At 40.4% G+C, this 21,902-nt stretch overlaps 1 protein-coding gene across 1 annotated transcript in view; it reads left to right on the top strand.

The window, feature by feature from the left end:
* Positions 1 to 6,575: 6,575 nt before the first annotated feature.
* LOC122795645 (leucyl and cystinyl aminopeptidase) overlaps positions 6,576 to 21,902 on the top strand; it is a 1,650,338-nt gene continuing 1,635,011 nt past the window's right edge. The window contains exon 1 of the mRNA XM_044063917.1: positions 6,576 to 7,061. Coding sequence (XP_043919852.1) covers positions 7,043 to 7,061 — 19 coding nt within the window. The 5' untranslated portion in view covers positions 6,576 to 7,042. The remainder of the gene's footprint in view (positions 7,062 to 21,902) is intronic.

The raw sequence follows: 21,902 nt of genomic DNA, 5'->3' as shown, positions 1-21,902 counted from the left end.
GTTTTGATGTATTTTATATTTCTATAAAGGAGTCCTAGCTTTTGAAGAGTCTTTTTAATACAGTTTAATATGTGCAGATCAAATTTAAGTCGATTGTCAGTGATCACACCCAGTAGTTTAGTGTGTGTGTGTGTGTGTGTGTGTGTGTGTGTGTGTGTGTGTGTGTGTGTGTGTGTCAATGTTTATGACAGTGTTGTTAAGTGATGAGGTGGTAAATGATGATTTATGATGAGAAAGGGACTTTGGGAAAAACAGAAGTTTTTTTTCAGATTAAGTTGAGTTGGTTGTAAGTAAGCCAATTTTTGACAGAGAGAAAGGAGTTTTGGGTGAGTGAGTAGAGGTCAGGGAGATTGTCAGAGGTGGAGATGATAGAGTCATCAGTGTATTGTATGTGTGGACTGAGTGCAGGATGTGTTAAGACAGATAAAATGTTAAATAGTAGTGGTCTGAGAATGGATCCTTGAGGTACTCCAGTAATGACAGGGAGAAAGGGGCTATAAGAGGAGAGCCATTTGACAGTCTGCTGCCTGTTTGTGGGATAGCTGGAGAACCATGAGAGGGAAGGGTTAGAAATATTGAGGTCAGACAGTTTGGTTAGGAGCTTAGGGTAGGAGACAGTGTCAAAGGCTTTGGAGAGATATAGGAATAGACAGGAGACTAGGTTCTTATTGTCTCTGGCTTCTGTGATAGTTTGGGTGAAAGCAATTAGGGTGGTTGTAGTGCTATGGTTAGGGCGGACAACGTGTTGGGTGGGTGTGAGTAGGTTTTCCTGCAGCAGATAGTCCAGGAACTGCTTATGAATGCATTTTTCTATTAACTTAGAGAGGGGGGATAGTATGGCTATGGGGCAGTAATTTGTGAGGTCAGTGGAGTGTCCTCCCTTGTGGATAGGAATGATATACAATTGCTTCCAGATAGTGGGGACAGATGATTCTTGGATAGCATGGCTAATTAGGATAGAAACTGGGTAAGCTAAAGAGCTAGAGGTGAGCTTTAGGAGGTAGGGTGGTAGATTATCTGCTGAGGGAGAGCATGGTTTACATTTACTCAGAAGAATTTTTATATAGATAGTGGAGACAGGTTTGAGTATGAAGGTAGATGTAGAAGCTGAGGAAGGAGGGGGATGGGGGTGTTAGTGGTGCTACTATTTAAGGTTAATTTGGAGATGGAGCCAATAAAGTAGGAGTTAAACGTGGTGGCAGTTTCCAGAAGGGAGTTGTTGGGAAGAAGGTTAGGAGAGCTTCCAGAAGGGAGTTGTTGGGAAGAAGGTTAGGAGAGCTATGGCTGCCTGGAAAGAGAATTTTATTTATGATGTTCCAAAATCTTTGAAGGATTCCTGTAGTGGTTTGTTTGGGATTTTTGTTAGACATTTTTCTTATCATTGGCAACATGCTTTTTGGGGAGGGTTCCGGAGTTGTTTTTATTGTAGGAGGTTAGTCTGGGATTTGAATTTTAACCAGTTTCTCCAAGCTTTGTCTCGAGCTTGCAATAGAGAGTGAGTAGACTTTGATAGCCACTGTGCAGGGTGAGATTTTATTCAGATTTTTCTAGGGGGAGCCAGAGAGTTGCGAACATCTAAGAATGTAGTGTTGAATTTTTGTACAGCTTCGTCGAGGGGAAAGTGGAGAAGGGAAGACCGATTTATGGAGGAGAATGTATCATTAAACTCCAATGGGTCAAAGTTGGACAGGGTATATTGTTTCTTTGTATTTGTGTGGTTTGCTGTATTATAGGGCATGTCTCTGAATGCAAATAGGGGAGTGGTCTGTTAAAGAATCTGGTAGTGTTTTGGGGTTGTGGTAAAGCTTAGGATTGAAGACTAGGATCCAGTCCAAGATTTTGCCAGAATTGCTTGGCTTATTTAGGTGCGTTGGGGTTGTGATAAGTTGAGTGAAGCCATGCAAATTTATAGTGGAGTTATGGGAGGTGGCTGTGAGGGTGTCAATCAATGTTGACATCTCCCATTATTATAGTTTCATAAGGTATGGAGTGAGTTTACCTGTAGAGGATTTGTTCAAGTATAGGAATATTATTGCCAGGGGAGTATAGATGGTAGCAATTGCTTGTTTTTTTGCGGTTAAGTTTGCAGTTGACTATTAGAGTTCTGCTGGTTGAAAGTTGGGGAGGGAGATGTTGATAGGAGATATGTTAAGTCAGTCAGTATAGAGTATGGCTATACCTCCACTTTTTTTAGGTAGCCTGTCTAGGCAGGAGATGTTGTATCCAGGGGGAATAATTTTATTGTCAGAGTTGTGGGGTTTAAGCCATGTTTCCTTTAGAGTTATGTCAGGGGAACGTTGGGCAATCCATGAGGGGAATTTGCTGAGTTTATTAAGGATGCTGCATAGAGAGTACAGTATTAACAAATTGGAGGGGGAGAGTGTCAAGAGTGGTACTAGTGAGGGGTCTGGGGGTTAAGGTGGATATCTCTTGATAGGAATAACCTTGGGAAGATGAGTGCTGGAGAAGGAATTTTAAAGCATAAGATTGGGCATTTGGCTCTGTTCTTTAAGGGGTGAGATGGGTGTAGGACTACTTTGATCTTGAGAATGAGTGGATTAATGTAGTTAAATAGAGGAGGGTTACTTCTAAGGTGGGGTAATTTTCTAAGTTTGAAGGAGGATTGGATAGGGTATGAGAAGATTTGATGAGGGAGAGAGTGTAATATGATAAGACAAGTGTGAGAGTAGAAGAAGAAGAGTAGTAGAGGTGAAGATGAGTAGCATTCTGTGGAAGAGAGAGAATGTTGGGGGGTTTAAAAATAAGTGGAGGAAGGGAGATAAAAATATAGATATATATCGTAACTTATCTATAGCTCTATATAAATATAGATCTATATCTACATAGATAGAGGAGGTGGTGTAGCTATAATATTTAAACAGCATCTAAACATCCAGATCTTAAAATCATCAGCTCCACAAATAGGCAATGAAGAAATAATATATACCAACCTCAAAATAAACCAAAACAAAACCATCAACATAACTGGATGCTACTTCCCACCTGGCCAAAACATCCATCCACTGGAAAACCTCCTCAGCTGGTCTACCCAACATCTCCCCCAAGAAACTATAATTTTAGGTTATTTCAATATTGACTGGCAATCCTGTTCTGGCAACCTTCCAACCCATCATGTAAACCTTCATGGCTTCACCCAACTAGTCCAGTTGCCAACCAGGATAAATAAAAACTCCAGCAAGCACACTACCCTGAATTGGATACTAGTCAGTAAGAGCCCCCAGTCATATATAACAGGCTGCTTATCAGATAGCCTCAGTGATCACTCCCCAACATTCCTACTCAAAAAATATCTATACCAAGCTAAACCTGTCATCTACAGTCAAATACATAAAAACTAAACTTTAACCCACTCACATTCATCTCATCCCTCAAAGAATGCAACTGGCATCCTCTAAAGTATCCTCTAAGTCATCTACCATCAAATACGTAAAAAGCCAAACTTTAACCCACTCACATTCATCTCATCCCTCAAAGAATGTAATTGGCATCCTCTAAAGTACTTCAATCTTGATGACACAGTTGAATTTTTTTAATACTACCTTCCTGAGCATCCTTAATTACCATGCCCCCATAAGACTTTCCAGAACCAAAGCACAACCCTCCCCATGGCTACAGAAAACCACTAAGTCAGAAATGAAAAACAGGGATAAAGCCTGGGAGCACTGGCGCAAAACCAAAACCCCCTCAACTAGACAGAAATTCCTAGAACTATGCAATACAGTCAAAAAGCTAATAAAACAGGGCAAATTCCAATACTACCAGTCTGCCCTAGACTCCTCCCAACACAGCCCCAAACAATTCTGGTCCTCCATAAACTCCATCCTCCACCCAGGTAAAGTCAGTACCCCTCCTCCTAACATCCCTCACTCCTCCGAAAATATTGCTACCTCGTTCAACACACACTTCACACAAACCATACCATCACTAGCTAAACAACACAACCCCCCTCCCCTCCAACCCACACCTTCAACTAGTAATCTCCCCACTGCCTTCTCTTTTCCTCCTGTACCTACCTCCAACATAAAAAAACTCTTAACTAAACTTAAGCCCACCAAATTAGCAGCAGAAAACCTCCCAAGTGAATACCTACAAATCGCAGCTGATGCTCTGACCTACCCAGTATCCATCTTGATTAACCGATCTTTGTCAGAAAGTTACGTTCCCACACTGTGGAAAGTATCACATATAATTCCCCTCCACAAAGGAGGCCCCTCCACAGAACTAATCAATTACAACCCCATAGCTATTCTCTCTTCACTAAAATACCAGAGAGATGCATACACTCTCAAGTCTCAGACTACCTCCTTACTAACAACCTCCTTTCCAATACTCAGCATGGTTTCCGACCAAACCATAACACCACCACTGTCTTACTCTCCTTTACTAACACTATCCTTCAGCATAAAAACAATGGCTATCTCTCCTCTGCTACTTTCCTAGACCTATCTAAAGAATTTGACATGGTCCCACACAAACAACTCATCTCTGTCCTCAATAACCTATCCTTCTCTCAATCAGTCACCAATTGGTTTCAGAGTTACCTGTCTGACCACCAACAATCCGTTGTATGGCAGAATGACATATCTCCCCAACTACCTGTCTCCATAGGGGTTCCCCAAGGATCCATCCTTGGACCCCTACTCTTCTCTGTTTTCACCAATAATCTAGCCTCTGCCACCAAACATGGCACACTCATACAATATGCAGATGACTCAACCATCATCTGCTCAGCCCAGTCCCTACCCAAACTGCAAAAAGTCACACAGGAAGCCTTTTCCTCAGTTGAAACTTAGTTATCCGATGCCCAATTAATACTCAACCCAAACAAAAGTAAACTACTCAACTTCCAACCCACCAAACATACTCAAAACAACTCTCACTTTAACATCACAGCAAAAGACAACACCACTATATGTCCAACTGAACATACCAAATTGCTAGGAGTGGAAATAGACAATAAACTAAAATTTGGCATTCACACATCCATGACCATAAAAAAAGTCCACAAAAAACTAGGAGCGTTATACAGAAATAAACACTTCTCACCAAAGCAGCAAACATTTCAATAGCAAATTCCCACCTTATCTCCACCCTACTTTATGCCTCTCTAATATATACCAACCTAAGGCAATGCGATCTAAACAAGCTAGACACCTGCTACAACAAAATTGCCAAATTCGCCACAGGGGCATCCTACCGTAGTCACCACTGTCTCTCACTTGTTGAACTGGACTGGCTTGAACTCCCTCACCTCCTTCAATGGCATCAACTGTCACTCGCCCACAAACTAGTAAACCATCCACTAAATGTCCCACCCCTCCAGAATCTACTCCAACCCTATCACACCACCAGACCACTAAGATCCAGCAACAAAAATCACATGCAGATCACTAAAGCCAATAACTCTGCTGGTAAAGCACTATTCTCTTGCGCCGTAGCCAAATTATGGAACTCCCTCCCACCCACAATTACCTCAGTACCATCATGCACCCACTTCAAAACTTTACTAAAAGCGCACTTAAAAACATGCTGGCTATGTCTTTGCAACTCCCACTCAAATATCACCCACCCCATCCAACCACTGCCTTTCTTTCCACCCCACTAACTACCTTGATTATAGCAAGCTCAGATGCTCATAAGCCTAGTACTTATTATGCAGCAGGACCTTCTTATTGTAACATTTGTTAATGTCTGTTATGTACTTCGCAGATAAAGATTCCAGTTGTCGACTGATGTACTATGTACTTCATCTGTAAATATGCTTGTAATTAATTATGTTAATCAAATTGTTAATCGCTATGATGTAATCCAATGTAACTAATGCCTGTTTATTTTAACTGTGGAGCTTTTCTCCCCGGGCCTCCGCTGAAAATGGACCTACGTCCAGTCAGACACTAACGGTCAACAAATGTAAATAAATACATCTATATATAGAGAGCTATTGATATATATTTCTCTTTATATATATAGAGAGAGAGAGAGAGCGAGAAAGAAATATATATTTCAGTATAGATAGGTTTATGTTTGTTTATCTACATTTCCTAAATACACACAGTTGGATTGATATTTGTTTAACATTTGTTTACCAAAAAAGTACGACTTGAAAATTTTCTGCGGAGACCCGGGGAGAAACGCTCCAGACGCGTGTCTTTGTAACGAACGCAGGGAGAACATGCAGACTCCATACAGAAGTCACCCTAGCCAAGAATCAAACCGGAAAATCTCTTACTGTGAGGTAACAACGCAACTCGATGCACCCCTGCGCCGATCAATAAATGTAACTATCTATATATAAGCTCATGTTTAGCGGTATTAGGGCTTCCACTTTGCATACTATATAAAAAGGTACAAATGAGAGAGCAAAAAAAATAAAGGAATCCAATGTGATGTATTATTAATTAATTAAACGATTCTATTATGAGCAACTGAATGTTATTTTCAGTCTTTACACGTTTGGTAGACAAGTTTTACAAACTAACAACATGGAGTTCTTTTAGAGGGGAAAGAAGAACATTAAAGCTTGGTGCACATGTTACGTACAGTCTGAAACAGCTTAAAAACTGCTAACATCAAATCGTTTGAAATTCACCGATAAGAATAATACACTCAAATGCGAACAGTATCTTACATTTTGGCGTATAGGTAGTTGATTACTTTGGTCTTGAACAAGGCGTCTTTTGTAGTGTATGGGAAAAAGAGGAAGAAGCGAAGACTTGTCACAAAATGGTTGACTGAAGTCATTTCGAAAGTCGGGGAAAAGAAACTTAACTGTTGCTGATAGTTTAGATATGTAACTGCAACATTATTCTACAGAAGACTATTTTTTAACGACTACAACCAGTTGGGAGTGGGATGTGAAACAGTTTGCTTCCGCAAAAGTGTTGTTGCGTGTTAATATAATAGTTTGGGTCTGCAGTGATCCGTTTTGTGAGCTTTACTTACAATATCAGACTTCGGGCTGACACTGCAGCCCACTAAAATTAAAGCAGGAGTAGCAACTGTACTGGAAACTTTTGAAAGGATGGAGTCGTTTCCAAGCGGTAAGTGCTGTAGCACGTTGTGGCAAAAGAGAGATTTGTAAACAATGTGTCATGCAGTCCTAAAGTGTGCCTTATGTGGTCGGACACCCTTTTTACCGAGCTGCATCTGATAGAAAGTATTTTAAGAAGTTACCAACGTTCAAGAGCACGCACAAAGCGTGTAGTGTTAAATCACCTTTACAAAAAGATAAGCTAAACTTGCAAATCTAGAGTTCTTCCTGTTTGCAGATGGCAGCGATTAGTACTCCCTGGCTGCTCTGCGCTGTCAAAAATTGTACCATGAATGTTTGGGTTGAGAATAACAGGTGACAGCAAAGATGTACCACGAAGAAACAAAAGTTGTATCGTGAAATAAATGAGCGTCACGGTTGTGGCCGTTCTTTTTCTATTCTTCCCGGGTAGTTACTGAGTATTTTGGTAGACTGTTGTATAACGTTTTCTTGTAATGTTTACAGGAACAAAATCGCATTCAAATGTGTGTAAAGCGGTAGCACATTATAGGCAATGAGCTTAAATAAAAAGGGAAATGACAGCAATTAAAAATGCTGCAACGTGCGGTATTTTATTTATTTTTTTACATCTAACCCCTGATCATTATTGGAGCTGTTTGAACTGTGAATATTAACCTGCTTGTGTCCTGATTGCCGAATTTGGTTGGTTTCGCGCCGCGGTAGTGATTTCAGGTGGGGTTGTGGACTGGATTTCAAGAGTACCTAGAAAATTGTTTGTATGCACAGCTATAGCTGTAACAACATGGTTATTTTCAAACCGGTGTATGCTATTTCCAGCCCAACTCCCGAAATGACAGGCTTAAGCAAAACTGTTTTTACCCAGCCGGGTTTTCTGGCAGAAGAAACAATTTAACTAAATATAAGATACCATAGTCCATGATAACTGTGCCATGACTTTTGTATTTCAATTTTGGCACATATCTTTAGCAAAGTAAATTAATAATTTTAAAAAGTGTACGTAACGGTCTACGCTTTGTGCTTGTTTAAGAAATTATTTGGCAGTGTTGTAAGGTGGATAAAAACTTTGTATTCCTTGGTAGACCCACCTCTGTTCAGGCATTGCTTCATCTGTATGGCAATTGCTTCTTCATACCAACCTGTTCACTGAACCCTTGACACTTGGTGCTGTTCTGTATTTGGTGGTTAGCATAAAAATAATCTAGGAAAATTACAACTTTTTTAGTATTTAATAGGTAAAATATTACAGGAATTAATTTTTTGGTGACTGAGACCTCCGCCCCCAGAACAAAGTACAAACAAGCTAAGATCTTATTAAATACAACTTCTCTGCCCATATATTTCCTCACTCTTTTATTTTATTTATTTGACGTTTGTTTATATATTTATTTGTTTGACATTTGGTTACCAGGAAAGTCTGACTGGGCCAGAAAGTGCCCATTTTCAGTGGAAGCCTGGGGAGAAAAGCTCCACAATCACTGCTAGAGCTACTGGTCATAATTGGGTTGTTTTAGTCATAGTCAGGGCTTTATTTCCCTGTACCACAAGGCTGAGGCTGTCCCTTTCAGATTTGCTAGGTGAACTAACTTATCAGAAATTCCTGTTTCCGGGCGATCTGGGATCAGTATGTAATTAAGAAACTTGTTAGGAGTTGGACAGTCGGTAAATGGAGACTGAAGGAATCGTACTTAATACTACAAGATGAAACTTGGCCTTGTTTTTTCACGAACATTGCTCCTGGTTAAGACGTATCGTTATTTGCATATAATTATATTGGGTTTAGAGACCACATGCAGTGTTTTAATATTAAACAAACAGTATTTGATATAAAAGATAGTTCATATTCTAGACACAGACATATAACCTTCAGTGAGTCAAAAGTTGTTTTCTGTGGCATACCTGCTGCATAGATCTCTGTTAAGAAGAACAGTGTGAAATACAGGTGAAAAGGCATCACTACAGATGTGTAGCATAAAAGATAATGTTATAGAAAAATCTAATGCATGAGTTTCATTTCCCACAGTTTAGGTGTAAAACTGCTTGAAGTGGTGTCTTTTATGACATTGTATTGGTATTTTAGAAGTTGCAGAAACCTGATATAGATGGAACATCCATGGCATGTCAGTTTGTCATAGTTTACAGGTCTATTCAGGGAGCAAAGCAGTTCTTTGTGTAAGTGAAGATTGAAAATAATAGTGTAAAAGAAATTATTGGCGAGGAAAGCATACATAGGTTAGTATTAGGCTGACTGTCCTTGTAGGCCATTTTAAGCCTAGCCAGTTACCCCATGTGAGAGTCAAACACTGCTCCTTGTGTCTGCAAGGTTAACACCTTAACCGTTATGTCAACCTCCCACCCTTTAAGATACACTGCTGGCTGACCGTGGCAACATAGTTTGCATGTTGTATTTTTTTCTCTGACCGCAAGGAAAAGGATAAGAGAGTTGCACACTTCAGATACTGAAGGTGGTTTGCATGTCCATATTTAATTGGATCATGATAGCTCATTCCTGGCACCTTGAATAGGATGCCTTATGAGAGTTCACGCTGAAACCCATATGAAAGCTTGCACCTGGCTTCCTTAAAGGCACAGTGAGAAGTGAGACTTAAGTGTGGAAGTGGGATAACCATTTGGGACAATTGATGTCCTTCCAGTTTGTTTCATTCAGCTTAATCATACAATTGGGTCAGATAAAATTTGAGGTTTCTGGTCTTAACAGGATGTACTTTGTTAGAATGGTAGTGTTTCTCAAAAAATTGTATTGATCTGATAAGAAGGTGTTATGTATATAACTGGGATGGTTTAATAGTGCCACCATAGATACCAGGTGCTTTTTTTTTTTTTTTTTTGGGACACTCCTTTAAATCAGAAATGAGATCGCAGCCGTGATTATCAAAAATAGGTTATATTAAAGGTTAGGGAGAATTGTGTCCTTCAGACAGTGTTGAACAATGCAGGGGCAGCAGAAGAGAGAGTGGCAGAAAGCCAGAAGTCACAGTAGCAAATGTAGAATCTGACAAACATCAGAACATTTAGAAGGAAGTTATCTTTTATAAATGCATGGATGGGCAAAGGGTGGTGCAGTGAGTGTTCAGAGTAAAATGGGGTGGAGAGAGTTCTCAGTCCCTTGCTTCCAGTCAAGGGTGCTGAATGCAAATGTATGTTTCTTTTTAAAAAGAAAATAGGGGACTGTATCATGTCAGTTGGCATAACCAGGATAGGAGAGTTGCTCCAAGAGAGGGTTCCAAAAGAACCAGTAATAAAAATGGACCATATAATGGAATCTCTGTAGAGTCACATTTGGATTCTTCTAACCCATACACCTCAACCTCTTAGTGTAAGAAATCTAGACAAAGGCCCCAAAATAACTACAGACTGTAAATATCGCTCTTATAAAGTTAGAAGGTTGCTAGAATAACAGGATTTGTGTTTGAATGCATTTTCCAAAGGTTATGACGTATGAAACTCAAATGTACTTCGTTATGTAGTGACATCAGTCCTCGGTGATTTTCCAGAATACCACAGATTTTGAGGACTAGCCCAAAAATATGAGGCAAAATTCTGGACACACTGTGAAAATCTGGACAGCTGTGAGGTATTTTGTAACCATTGAGAAAGTCTAATAATAGAACTAGCTCTCATTTTTAGTAAATCTTGAAAGGAAAACAAGTTGCATGAAGAGTAAAAGAGGGCAAGTGTTTTAAGAGTCTGAGCATTTCAGAAGTGAGAGAATACTGACCTTTCAGTTTGCCCTGAGAGGTAGTGAAAAATTAACTGTCTGACGTTTAGGTTCATAGGTAGGTACTAGGCTATCTGCCCGAAGGCATTTATAAGCCTAGCCGGAATGTGTTGGCTTTCGATGCCCCCTTAGATTAGTTGTCTGTGCCTCTGTCCAGCAGAGCCATTGAAGTGATCCCCGGGGTAAACTTTCTGTTTCCCATCCACTTGTCAAGGTTTCTTTTGAAGAGTGTTAGCGAGCAGCTCTGCCTAATGTAAATTGGAATCTTGTTCCAGAGCATGGGAAGTCTCTGGGACAGGAAACTATTCCTCCAGCACTTCCTATTTATTGTTGTGGTGAGGTTTGGATCTCTGGAACGTGTGGTTCGAGGAGATATGGTTTTCTTTGGGTGGAGCATGTCATCAATTCTGGGTTGAACATGGCCTTGTATGTCAGGCATAGATCACCTCTGAGTAGGCGGTATGCAACCGAGTACAGCTGGAGTTTCTTCAGTCGCGCTGCATAGGGCATCTCTTTGAGGCCAGTAATCCTCTTGGTGAGGTACTTCTGTGGTCTTTCCAGCTGTTGCAGGTGCCTTGTAAGGTACATCGCAAATGGGGCGTTGTACTTTATGATGGGTCTGATCAGTGATGCGTAGAGGGGCACAATGACCTCTTTTGAGCTGGATGCAAACCCTTTTCTGATTAGGTGGGCCACATAAGGATTTTCGAACCACTTTGGCAATGTGATTATCAAAGGAGAGATTACTATCTACTTGGGTCCCCAGATCCCTTATTACTTCTTCCATATTTAGGGGGCTACTACCTAATTTGGTGGTTTGTGAGTATTTTGTCTTTTCCAGAGGGGATGACTATGCACTTTTTGGAATGTAGCTTGAGGCCATGGTTTTGATACCAGGTATCTGTCTCAGTGAGACTCTTTTGGAGGATGTCTGTGTCAGCCGGAGAGTCAATTATAGCCCCTAGTTTGCAGTTGTCTGCGAACTTTGTCAACCATAGACCTCCTGTGCTTGCTTGTACCTCTGAGAAGTATATGCCGAACAGGAAGGGTCCTAGGATTGAGCCCTGGGGAACGCCACTTGTAACTGGTTTAGAGTCAGACTTAGCTTTCGCAACTCTTACCATGTGGGTTCTGTCCATGAGCCAGTTGGCAACCCATCTCGTGACGTAGGGGTTTATGTTCAGGCTGGTGAGCTTGTCTGTAATACTAGAATGGGGAATGGAGTCGAAGGTCTTTGCGAGGTCTAGGTAGACTGTGTGGACCACCGTCCCCTCGTCTATAGCCTTGGTAACTGTCTCAAAGAAGTCCACCAGGTTTAGGAGACATGATCTGCCCTTAACAAAGCTGAACTGGGTAGGGTCCAGTGTTTGGAGGTTCCCAATGTCTCTGTTAATGAGATCCACAATGTGCTTCATGGCCTTGCAGACCAAGCTAGTCAGGCTTATAGGGCGATAGTTCCCAGGGTCTGTTGTGGCTCCACCTTTTGTAGAGCGGAATAACCGTTGCTGTGCGCCACTCTATGGGCACTGTGTGTTTAGGTGAAGGGTTAGTTCATCTTTGAGCTTGTATAGGACACAGCCTGAGACGCTGTCAGGTCCCATTGATGCTGTGTTTTTGGCTTTGGAGAGGGCTGTTTTAACCGGAGTGTCTGATTTCAGGGGCACTACATTCTTCTGGTATGGTTATGGGGCCTTTTGGGGGTGAAGTTTGCACTGAACCTGTCTGCCAAGATGTTGGCGATGTCAGTCGGTTCAGTGTATTTTGTGCCATTCTGCACCAACTCCGAGCAGATCTGAGAATTGCCACTTAGATTCTTGACATAGCTAAAGAACGCCTTGTGGTTATTTTGGAGTCCTTGGCAATTTTTCTTTCGAAGCTAGCCTTGGATGATTTTATGAGGGATCATAGCTTCTTGCTGAGTGATCATGGATGTCTTCCCTTCTTGGGATTTTACTCTTTCTGTACTAATTTTCTCCTTCTATTGCATAGCTTGTTTATGGCAGGGGTCCACCAGGCTGGTTTCCTTTTTTTGGAGGAGTGAGTCTTGGTTTTGCTTGGGATAGCACGATCCATGCAATCTTTTAGGTGCCCGTAGAGTGCATTAATAAAGGATTTTGCAGCTTGGCCAGCGTTTTCCTTAGCATGGGGGTTTTGAAACTTTCCACCTCTGTCTTAAGTAACGTGAAGTTTGCTTTTGAAAAGTTATTCACGGTGGTTTCTTTGACTGGGGGTGGGGGCGGAATGTGGATATCCAGAGTGATTAGTTTATGGTCAGATCTAACCAGCGAGGGGTTGACCTCTGGTGTGGAACACTAGTCGCCCATGTTGGTGATGACCAGGTCCAATATGTTGTCACCTCTGGTGGGGGTGTTGACCAGTTGATCCAGGGCGTTTGAGTGTATAAATTCTAGGAAATGTTGGGCAACGGAGTTAGTACCCGAGTAGTTCTCCCAGTTAATGTTTGGGTAATTGAAATCATCCAATATCAGGGTGTTTGGTAGGACTTTTGTTGCCCAGCATTTCCAGAAATGTGGAATGGGGGTCCTGGGATATGGTGGGTGGTCTGTAGCAAGCTATGGTTTGAATTGCAGTTTTGCCCATTGTTAGTTGCACGTGGATGATCTCTGAAGCATCATGGTGTGCCACTAACCTGGAGTTGTGGGTATCATTGATAAATATGGATATGCCCCCGCCTTTTGTATTTCAGTCCGGGTTTTGTGGCCGAAATGTATGGTATGAGTTGTAGCTTGGTAGTGCTGGGCTGCTCTCTGGAGCCTTAAACCAGGTTTCTGTTACTGCACATATATCGATTTTCTCCATACTGAGGAGTGCCTTGAGTGCATGCATTTTGAGATTTAGACTTCTGGCACCGAGTAGCATTACCCTCAGTTTTTTTTACTTTTTTATTTATTTATGGTGGTGGGTTTGTCTTTTGAGTCTTGCCTAAAAAAGGCACTATGGGAGTGGCAAGAGCCTTGGCCAGTATTCGAAAGCCTAAGGGTGACAGGTGCAAGCCATCTCTAGTGATGTAGAGTGGCTTGTCGAGCATGTCATCCCATGCTGACAGAGACTGGATCCCCTTTGAATGACACCAGAAGCTTAGCCAATTGTTGAAATTGATATTGTTTTCTTTATACCGTGGTATTATTCTTGGTGAGGGCAGGATGCTACTCAAGTTCAGGGTCATACCAGCCTGGGCTACGTGATCAGAGAGCTCTTCCATGTCTCTTTTCATGTAGTCCAGGGAGGTATGCTCAGGTCATTCACAACAACATGAACAATGACAGAGTTGTATTTGTATTTGTTCTGGAGTGACCTGAGAGCTTGTATTGTGTGGCGGATCCTGGCACCCAACATGCAGCTAACAGTAACCTTCTCGTTGTTCAGCCTAGTGAGTGGGACGTCAGTGTGCCTGACTATAGAGTCACCTATTACTAGTGTGTTAGGTGTGTTATTTTGCCTTAAGGGCTGTGATTGCGTGGTGCACTGGTTTTGTAAAGTGTGTGTTTCATGGTTTGTGTTGAGGGTGTGGAAGTTGCTTGGGTCTCAGCTTTGGAGGTCTCTGTTGCTTTTGCAGATATTTATTTAGAGCCTCAGAGTATGTTTTCATGTATTTGTGTGTTTTTTGCCAGTGCTGGTTTCATAGGTCTATGTGAGACTGGTGGTGTGATGCAAGTAATCCCCTTCTCCTCTTGACTGGTCCAGTCTTGGGTTGAGAGAGCTTAGCCTCCAGTTTGGCTGTATAATTTCATCTCTCGCATGTATTAGTGTTTGGTGGTAGGAGGAGAGGGTTCTCTGTGTACATGAGGCAGTTGTAACATTGCCTCAAAATGCCCAGATTCATCAGTTGGACCAGAGAGTACACCTGAAACTGCCCTTTGGACATGCCTGGATAGGTACAGTGAACTGTTTTACAGATTGGCTGGTAAGGACGAATAAAGAGCCTTGCCCTTCTCTACAGTCTAGGGGGGGGGGTCTAGTGCTAAGGTTTATTAGTGCTAGCTATGAGTTTTGAGCAAGTGCTGGGCTCAGAAGTGAATGGTTTGAGTGCTTAAGTTGAAAGTTTGTCTAGTTCCAAGGGAAAGATTTAAGAGTAGATTTTGTGGACCCAGGGAATAGTTAATACCCTAGCTAACTGGCACTGCCCAGCATGCAAAACCACGCAAATGTGGGTTTTATAGCAGATAAATGAAAGAGATAGAAATTAGCTCAAAATGGCCAATAACTACTAATTTCTGGGCTGAAACAACTCCTCCAGGGACAGATAGGCTGCTCAAAGCTCCCCTCTCTCACAACAGAGAAACTTCCTACTCTCCAAGTAAGGTATGGGCAAACACAGGAACTTATGACACAGCCCTGAATTCAGCACTAACCTGAAAACTGGACTATACTAGCTTAGAAAGGCGGGAAGACTAGTATATATATATTTTTTGTTTTTTTTCAGAAAATAAAGCAGATACAATAAAAAAAAAAAAAACACTTTAAATGCACATATAAGTAGTTCTTACTTATGGCTAAATCTTCGTGCAAAGATGGTAATACATTTAACCAGAAGTTAGGTACTGCATCTATGCCTGGGGTTTTCCAATTGGAGGTTTTTCTAAACATTTTTCTGGCTGTTACTTCATCCCATTTCATATCCTTTACCTTTAAATGTATTCTTTCTTTTACTACTTCTATCCATTTAGCGTCTCTCTCCAAAATGTATTTATTTCTTCTTTTTTTTTTGTGGTCTTTCAGTTCCTTTTACTTTGTTTCCCAATTCTCTATAAAACTTTTTTGGGTCATCAATACATTGCTTATTTTGTCCTTTTCCTTTATATTTATCTGTGTATCCACTAAGATTTTCTGCCTGTACTGAGACTTTTTGTTTTTTGTGATAGTGCTTGATAGATCCTGATCTGTTCTAATACTGCACATTGCTTTTATCATGTCTATCTTTCTAAGTATTTTTTGTTTATCTGTTCTCTCTTCTCTAATATTTTAACAATGACACTTCTTGTCTTAATTGCTTTATGGTTTTCTGTAGTCGATATTTCCATGATGGTATTCAATGTCTCCCCTTCCTTTCCCTCACTACCCTGTGTTCTTCTGGGAGAACTTTTATCAGTTATTAATTTAGCTGCACAGTAGTATATCCTGTTTACTTCTGTTATATCACATGGATCTCCATGGACAGTCTTAATTTGTTTTTTTCAAACTTCTGACTTTTTGGGTTTTATTGATCTTCTGCAGTCTTTCTTTCATTGATCTTAATATGTCTTATCTATCTCTATTAAGTCAAGCAACTCTTCTCTTTGCTCATTTTCTTTTAAGCTGAGGGCACATTTTTTGTTTTCCATTTTCTGTGGGCATTCTGTAGAAAATTCGATGGCGTCTTCCTGTGGCGCATTCTCTTTAATTTCATACTGTGTCATCCATTGCTGTGTCATATGGGAACTCGCTGGTCTACCACTTCTAAACATTGACTGCGTCAGAGTTTCCACAGTTTCCTGTTCTTCCCTTGCTGTCTAGTTGCAAGTGAACTTTTATACTGGTTTCCTATTGAAGGCTGTAAAATATTTTCATATGGCATCTGACCAGATGCTTCCCATTCCACTGGTTTCCCTTTAATTTGGATGTCCATTGCTCTATCCTGTTGTGGTGCTTTCTGAATTAGATTTTCTGCTCTAAATCCTTTACTTTGCAGGTATTCCATAACTTCAGTTTGTATTTCGTGAACTTCTCCATTACTAATCTCCTTTTCTACTTTTCCTCTTTGTCTTCTTATTTTTTGTATTTTAAAGTTTTCCATGTCCGGATTCCTTTGCCTGCATTTTTCTTCAAATATCTTTGGTGCTACTCTTTTTGTATTGATTTAGTTTTGTTTTCTTCTTTGCATAAATATTACACCATATTAAATCTTTGTCTTTCCCATGTCCATATTTCTGCTTCAGATGTCTCCTGATCTTCCTGTTTCTCCTTACTTTGGAGACTCGCTCCATTGTGCTGTGATGTATCCTGTGTTAGACCTTCTACACCAAATCATTCACTTTGCAGCCACTCCATAACTTCAACTTCTATTTTTTAACTTCTACTTTACTCATCTTCTTTTCTACATTCCCTCTTTGTGATATTATTATTTTTTTTATTGTGAAATTTTCCATATCTGGGTGCCTTTGCCTTTATTTCTCTCCGAATATTTTTGGGGCTGCCTTCTTTATATTGATTCATTTGCCTTTCACCTTTGCATAAGTATTGCACCATATCAAATCTCTCTCTTTCTTTCCGATGCCCATATTTCTTTTTTTTTTTTTTTATACTTTTCAAAAATCTCTAGGTGGTGTTTATATTTTCACACTTCCTCAGATGCTTTTTTTTCCAAACAGATCGAAGTTTTTTGGTCTATGTGCTGTTTTCACAAATCTGTTGTATTAATGAACACATTTTATTTGAAGCTTCTGGCAGTTTTTCTTGTGGAAGTATTTTTGTTTCCTCTAATTTCTCTTAATCTTTTTGTATATTTTGTGTCTGGAAATTCTGGGCTTTTTGCATAATAGTAACAATACATTATTTCTTTCTTATCCTCTCTATCATCTTTATGGCTCTTCTTTGGCCTATCAGTTTTTGTGATTTTTGTGGACTGCTACTTCCTTCTACAATGGGGGCGGGGAGGGGGGCATCCTCCCCCTGGACAAGACTTGCGGAATTCAATTTCATCTGTACTACTCTCCATTGCTTGCCGACGTATCTCTCCATTCGGACCCCAGTGTAGAGCATCTGTTGGAAAAGAAGACGCACATAAACTGTAAATTGTACACACTGTGATCAAAAGAGGGACATTGTTTGGGTACCACTGAGTACTTTACTGTTTACTGTGTTTTGCTGTTCTGCAAAATCGTCAAAGATGGTTGACAAAGAGTGTGCATTCCAGCCAAGGTTTGCCAAACCCTAAGCTACAGTTTTTAACAAAAGCATCAGATGTAAGTTGCAGTTTCAAAAAGTGTTAAATTGCCTATTTTAGTCTTCCCAGATATGAGTAGAAAAGTGTAGGATCTCCATCCCCATTATAAGTATAGGAGTTATGTCCTACAGTAATTTTTCTGTTCACCTTTACTTTCATTCCTAGGTACAAGAGACACTTGTCTTGAGGAGTTTCAGTATTAGACAAAATTCACTTCACTTTTATTTTTTAAAGCGTATATTATGTATTTATGCTGACAGCATTTATGATTTACAATTAGTCTGTGTAATTTAAAATGTTATTGGGATAATTTTTAATGATTTTTGAGCAGGACGTCTTGAAATGTGATAATGTGAACATTGCCACCAAAATCAGTGCCATCAAAACCTGTCCTGGGAAGCAGGGAGTATAAAGCATGAGATTAATCCTGGATGAGATGGCAGTCCTTTCCAAGATGGACATACACACACACACACACGTTTCTTTGAGTTTACATGTGTATGGGCAATTATCTTTGTGTTTTTTGGGATGTGAAAAGAACCATATCCTGCAACGAAAACCAATGAGGTTACATGGAGGATATGCTGACCTCACACAAAAGGCATATTGGATGGAACAGAATCGGAGAGGTAAGCCATGTGAGTCAGCATGCAAATAGCTGTCTTCTCTGCTGTTGTCTGTTTATCATTCTAATTCTAATGTGTGAGTGTTGAGAAGGGTAGAAGCATGTGTATAGAAGAGGGATGAATGAAAGGTAATGATATACATAAAAATGTAAAATGCAAGAAATGTGGTAGAACGAGGTTGAAGAAACTTGGCAGTATGGAATGGGGGGAATAAACAAACAAGAAATGTGATATGGGTAACTAATTTAAAGTTATATATGCTGTTGTCTTGATTCAACCCCCCCCCCCAAAAAAAAAATAATACAATTATGCCTGGTAAGATGACAGTGGAAGGAGAAACTGTCTAGTTGATTAAATTTGAGAAGGTATGTGTCATTGTTGTTTCTGATCCTGTATGTGGTTTTATGGTAGCTTTTGGTAGAGTTTTAATTTAAGAAAATAGCTCTTCATTTTACAGTTGGCATGAACTAAGTGCTGACCTCTTTGACCTTGAAGTGCAGAATACTTTAATCACTGGGATTGTTATGTTGCAGTGAAGACTATATATTTTTTTCCTGTGACGTAACATGGTTAGATGGATGTAGAGTGAACTCCTCCTTTTCCTGGGGGTGGGGGATGCTGTATTGTTCCATTCACCCTTCCTTTCCAAAAACAGAGAGCAGGATTAGCAGGAGTTTGAACCTCTCATTCTGTTCTCTTTTTATCCAGCTGTCCACCATCAGGATGACTAGCCAGCCCCAGGGGTTGCAGACAACACAGAGAAGAGCTTTTCTGCACCATATGGCCACCAAGTGCCATATGAACATATTAAGCCTTTAAAATCAGCCTAAGTTTTCATCTGATTGATCAGCAGGTAATGGTTTGAATGACTTCACAGAATTTATAATTGAAAGCTGGAGAAGGAGAGTGTTATGAAGTGTGAAAGGTGTAAGTTTGTTTATTTTCTCTCAGTGATGTAACTGCTTCCCCTTCAGCCTGCAAGTTGAGATGGGGACATTCATCCTAGCAGCCATTGGAGGGGGTTCCTGCTTTGACCCTCCCTACCCTATTGTCCCATGGCAGTGTGGACTAGCAAGATATGCTCAGTGATGACCTTTTGACTCATGAGAGGGTTCATGTGTGGTGGCCAGTACAGTGAACTGCTTCCCAACCCTCAGCATGGGTTTGCTAGCATCAGCTTCTCCAGCATCCAGTTTGTTACACGGTCCTGAGTTATCTTGGTTGGAAGAAAAGTTGCACAGGTTTGTATTTGAAGATTAAGGGGGGATGTTTTTAAATTTTTGCAATAAACTGTTCTGTATAGAGGAGCATGAGTGAGAGAGAGCTGCAGTATCTCATTTTGTACTGTACCTGGCGTACTTGAACATACAGTTATAGGTGTGAGAGAAAATATTGTTTCCCTTTGGAATGTTTTGTAGATACTGATTAAGTTAATTGGGGAATGTTGGGAAAGGTGGAATTTGAATTTAAGTCGGTGTGTTCTGTCTGTATTGTGATATGTTGGAAGATAGGAGCTTTTCAAAATGTGCACTCCCCCCTCCAAGTGTAAGCTTGCTAGACCTCCTAGAACCCTTAAACTTTTAAAAGAAAGATCTTCTTTCCTTTCTTTACTGGTGTGGATATGTTTTTTCAAGCCTGTATGACACTGTTTTTAAGTATTTATTTACATTTTCCACCCCATTTCCATTATTAGATTGTTTGTTTCTTCAGGAATTTGTCATTTCTCACTTAGGCTTCCAGTCTGAAAGTACAACAGGTAGGTGTAGTTCAAATTATTGATCAGTTTTGGGTATTTATGGGCAGCTGGTACACTTGGAGAACTGTAATACATTTTTGAAAATTGTAATGTAAGTTTATGGGAGACTTCTGAAATTGTCTTTGTAGGTGTTCAGGACCTATGCCAGTGATATCATTTTTTAGTAGAAGTAATGATATTGTAGCACTGCCCCATTTCTAAATTATAGGCTACTTTAAGCTTACAAGCTCTTGGTTTGATGAATATGAGACAGCTGCCCGAAACTTTGTTAAAGCCCTGTATTGCAGAAGCTGATCATTTACATGGATATAGCCACTTCGGAGTAATTGTGTGCCAAGGACCAGTTGTGGAGGCTTCATTTTTGTTTTACCCCAGAATTATCTAGTCTTGCAACCTCTTAACTGATGGAAGTGATGCCTTTAATTTGCTTACAATCTGGAAGTGCAGAATAGCCAAGTATAGAGAGCATTTGTCTAAAACATGAAGGAGGAAAATGTGTATTTCTTCTTCCAAATGTGTAGATGACCATATCGGCAAGGAAGCCCTCTTACTTCAGGACTGTATTTGTCACAGGCCTTCAGCACAACTTGAAACTACTACAAACATACTGTCAGACTAACTAGATTTTTACAAGCACTCTCGCACATAATTTATCAGTTGGTGTACTCCCACATTCGTTAAGCAACTTACTGGTTACTTCCACATATAATTTCAGCATTGGTAACTCTCAAGTTTTATCTCTAAAGTTTCTTTTTATCAGCAATATAGGAGCAGTCTGGTTTTCAGAGATACACATTCCACCTCTTGTGGAAACACTGCCACATTTACCTCCATAACTCGTGTTCATGCTTATTCATTCTGCAGTACCCACTTTATCCATTTATGGATTCAAATTCCAGCTGGGGCCTATCCTGGTATTAGGAGAAGTCAAGGGAATGAAACAAAATCCTGGTTGTAACAGCATTCTTTTGCAGGACAGAAATTGACAGGCAGCATGCACTCCTTAGGGTAGCTTGTAGGATCACTTGTCTACTGCATATTTTTGGGTTGTGAGAGGACACCAGGACATCTGGCAGGCAACTTGAGTAAACACTGGAGGACTTGCAGACTCTAAACAAATCACTTCAACTGAAAGTGGAACTGAGGAACCAAGCAGTGTAAAGCAGTTGCGCTAATTGCTGTATCAGTGTGCCAACAGTGTTTTTAAGCCCTCCCACTTAATAGTGCTTAAATGGCAAATCTCCATTTGATTATACTCGGTGTCTTTCTGAGGTCAGGAATTTAATGTGAAACTAGGGACTTGCTCATGAATGTGACCCAGTCACTATAATATATACAAGTCTATTGAGTACTAAACAGGGTACTTAAATGCAGCATGCTTCTTTCCACTCTTCTGAGACCTGTTAAAGGAGCTATCTATAGCATTCCTATTTCTGTAAGACAGCACAGCAGTTGACCTCCCGAACGAGTTAAACTTTAAGCAGTGACTATAGCAGGATATTGTGTAACCTAGTAACATCAAATTCCAGCAACATACCACAGTGTTTTGTCTCCATCCTTTCCATTGGATACCATTTGAAATACCTTGTCTCTTTAAACAAATTTAAAAAAGGTTAGCACTTCTGCAGTTGTGTAACCACTGACAGTGTTCATCAAGCCTATTAGCTCAGCCTCTGTTCCATCCTTTCAGAAGAAGGGTTGATTAGTACCCCTTCACAGTAGTCATCCGTCTGTTTCCTAAGCTGCTTTTCGTACTGAAGGTTACAGTGATAGCAGGCTGAGCATGGTAGACGGCAATCTTTAGCATA

Source organism: Protopterus annectens, chromosome 2.part2 (genome assembly GCF_019279795.1).
Source record: "Protopterus annectens isolate FY-2018-M chromosome 2.part2, PAN1.0, whole genome shotgun sequence".
Classification (NCBI taxonomy): Eukaryota; Metazoa; Chordata; order Ceratodontiformes; family Protopteridae; genus Protopterus; species Protopterus annectens.
The sequence above is the reverse complement of the archived record's forward strand: the minus strand, read 5'-3'. Positions and strand labels throughout refer to the sequence as shown.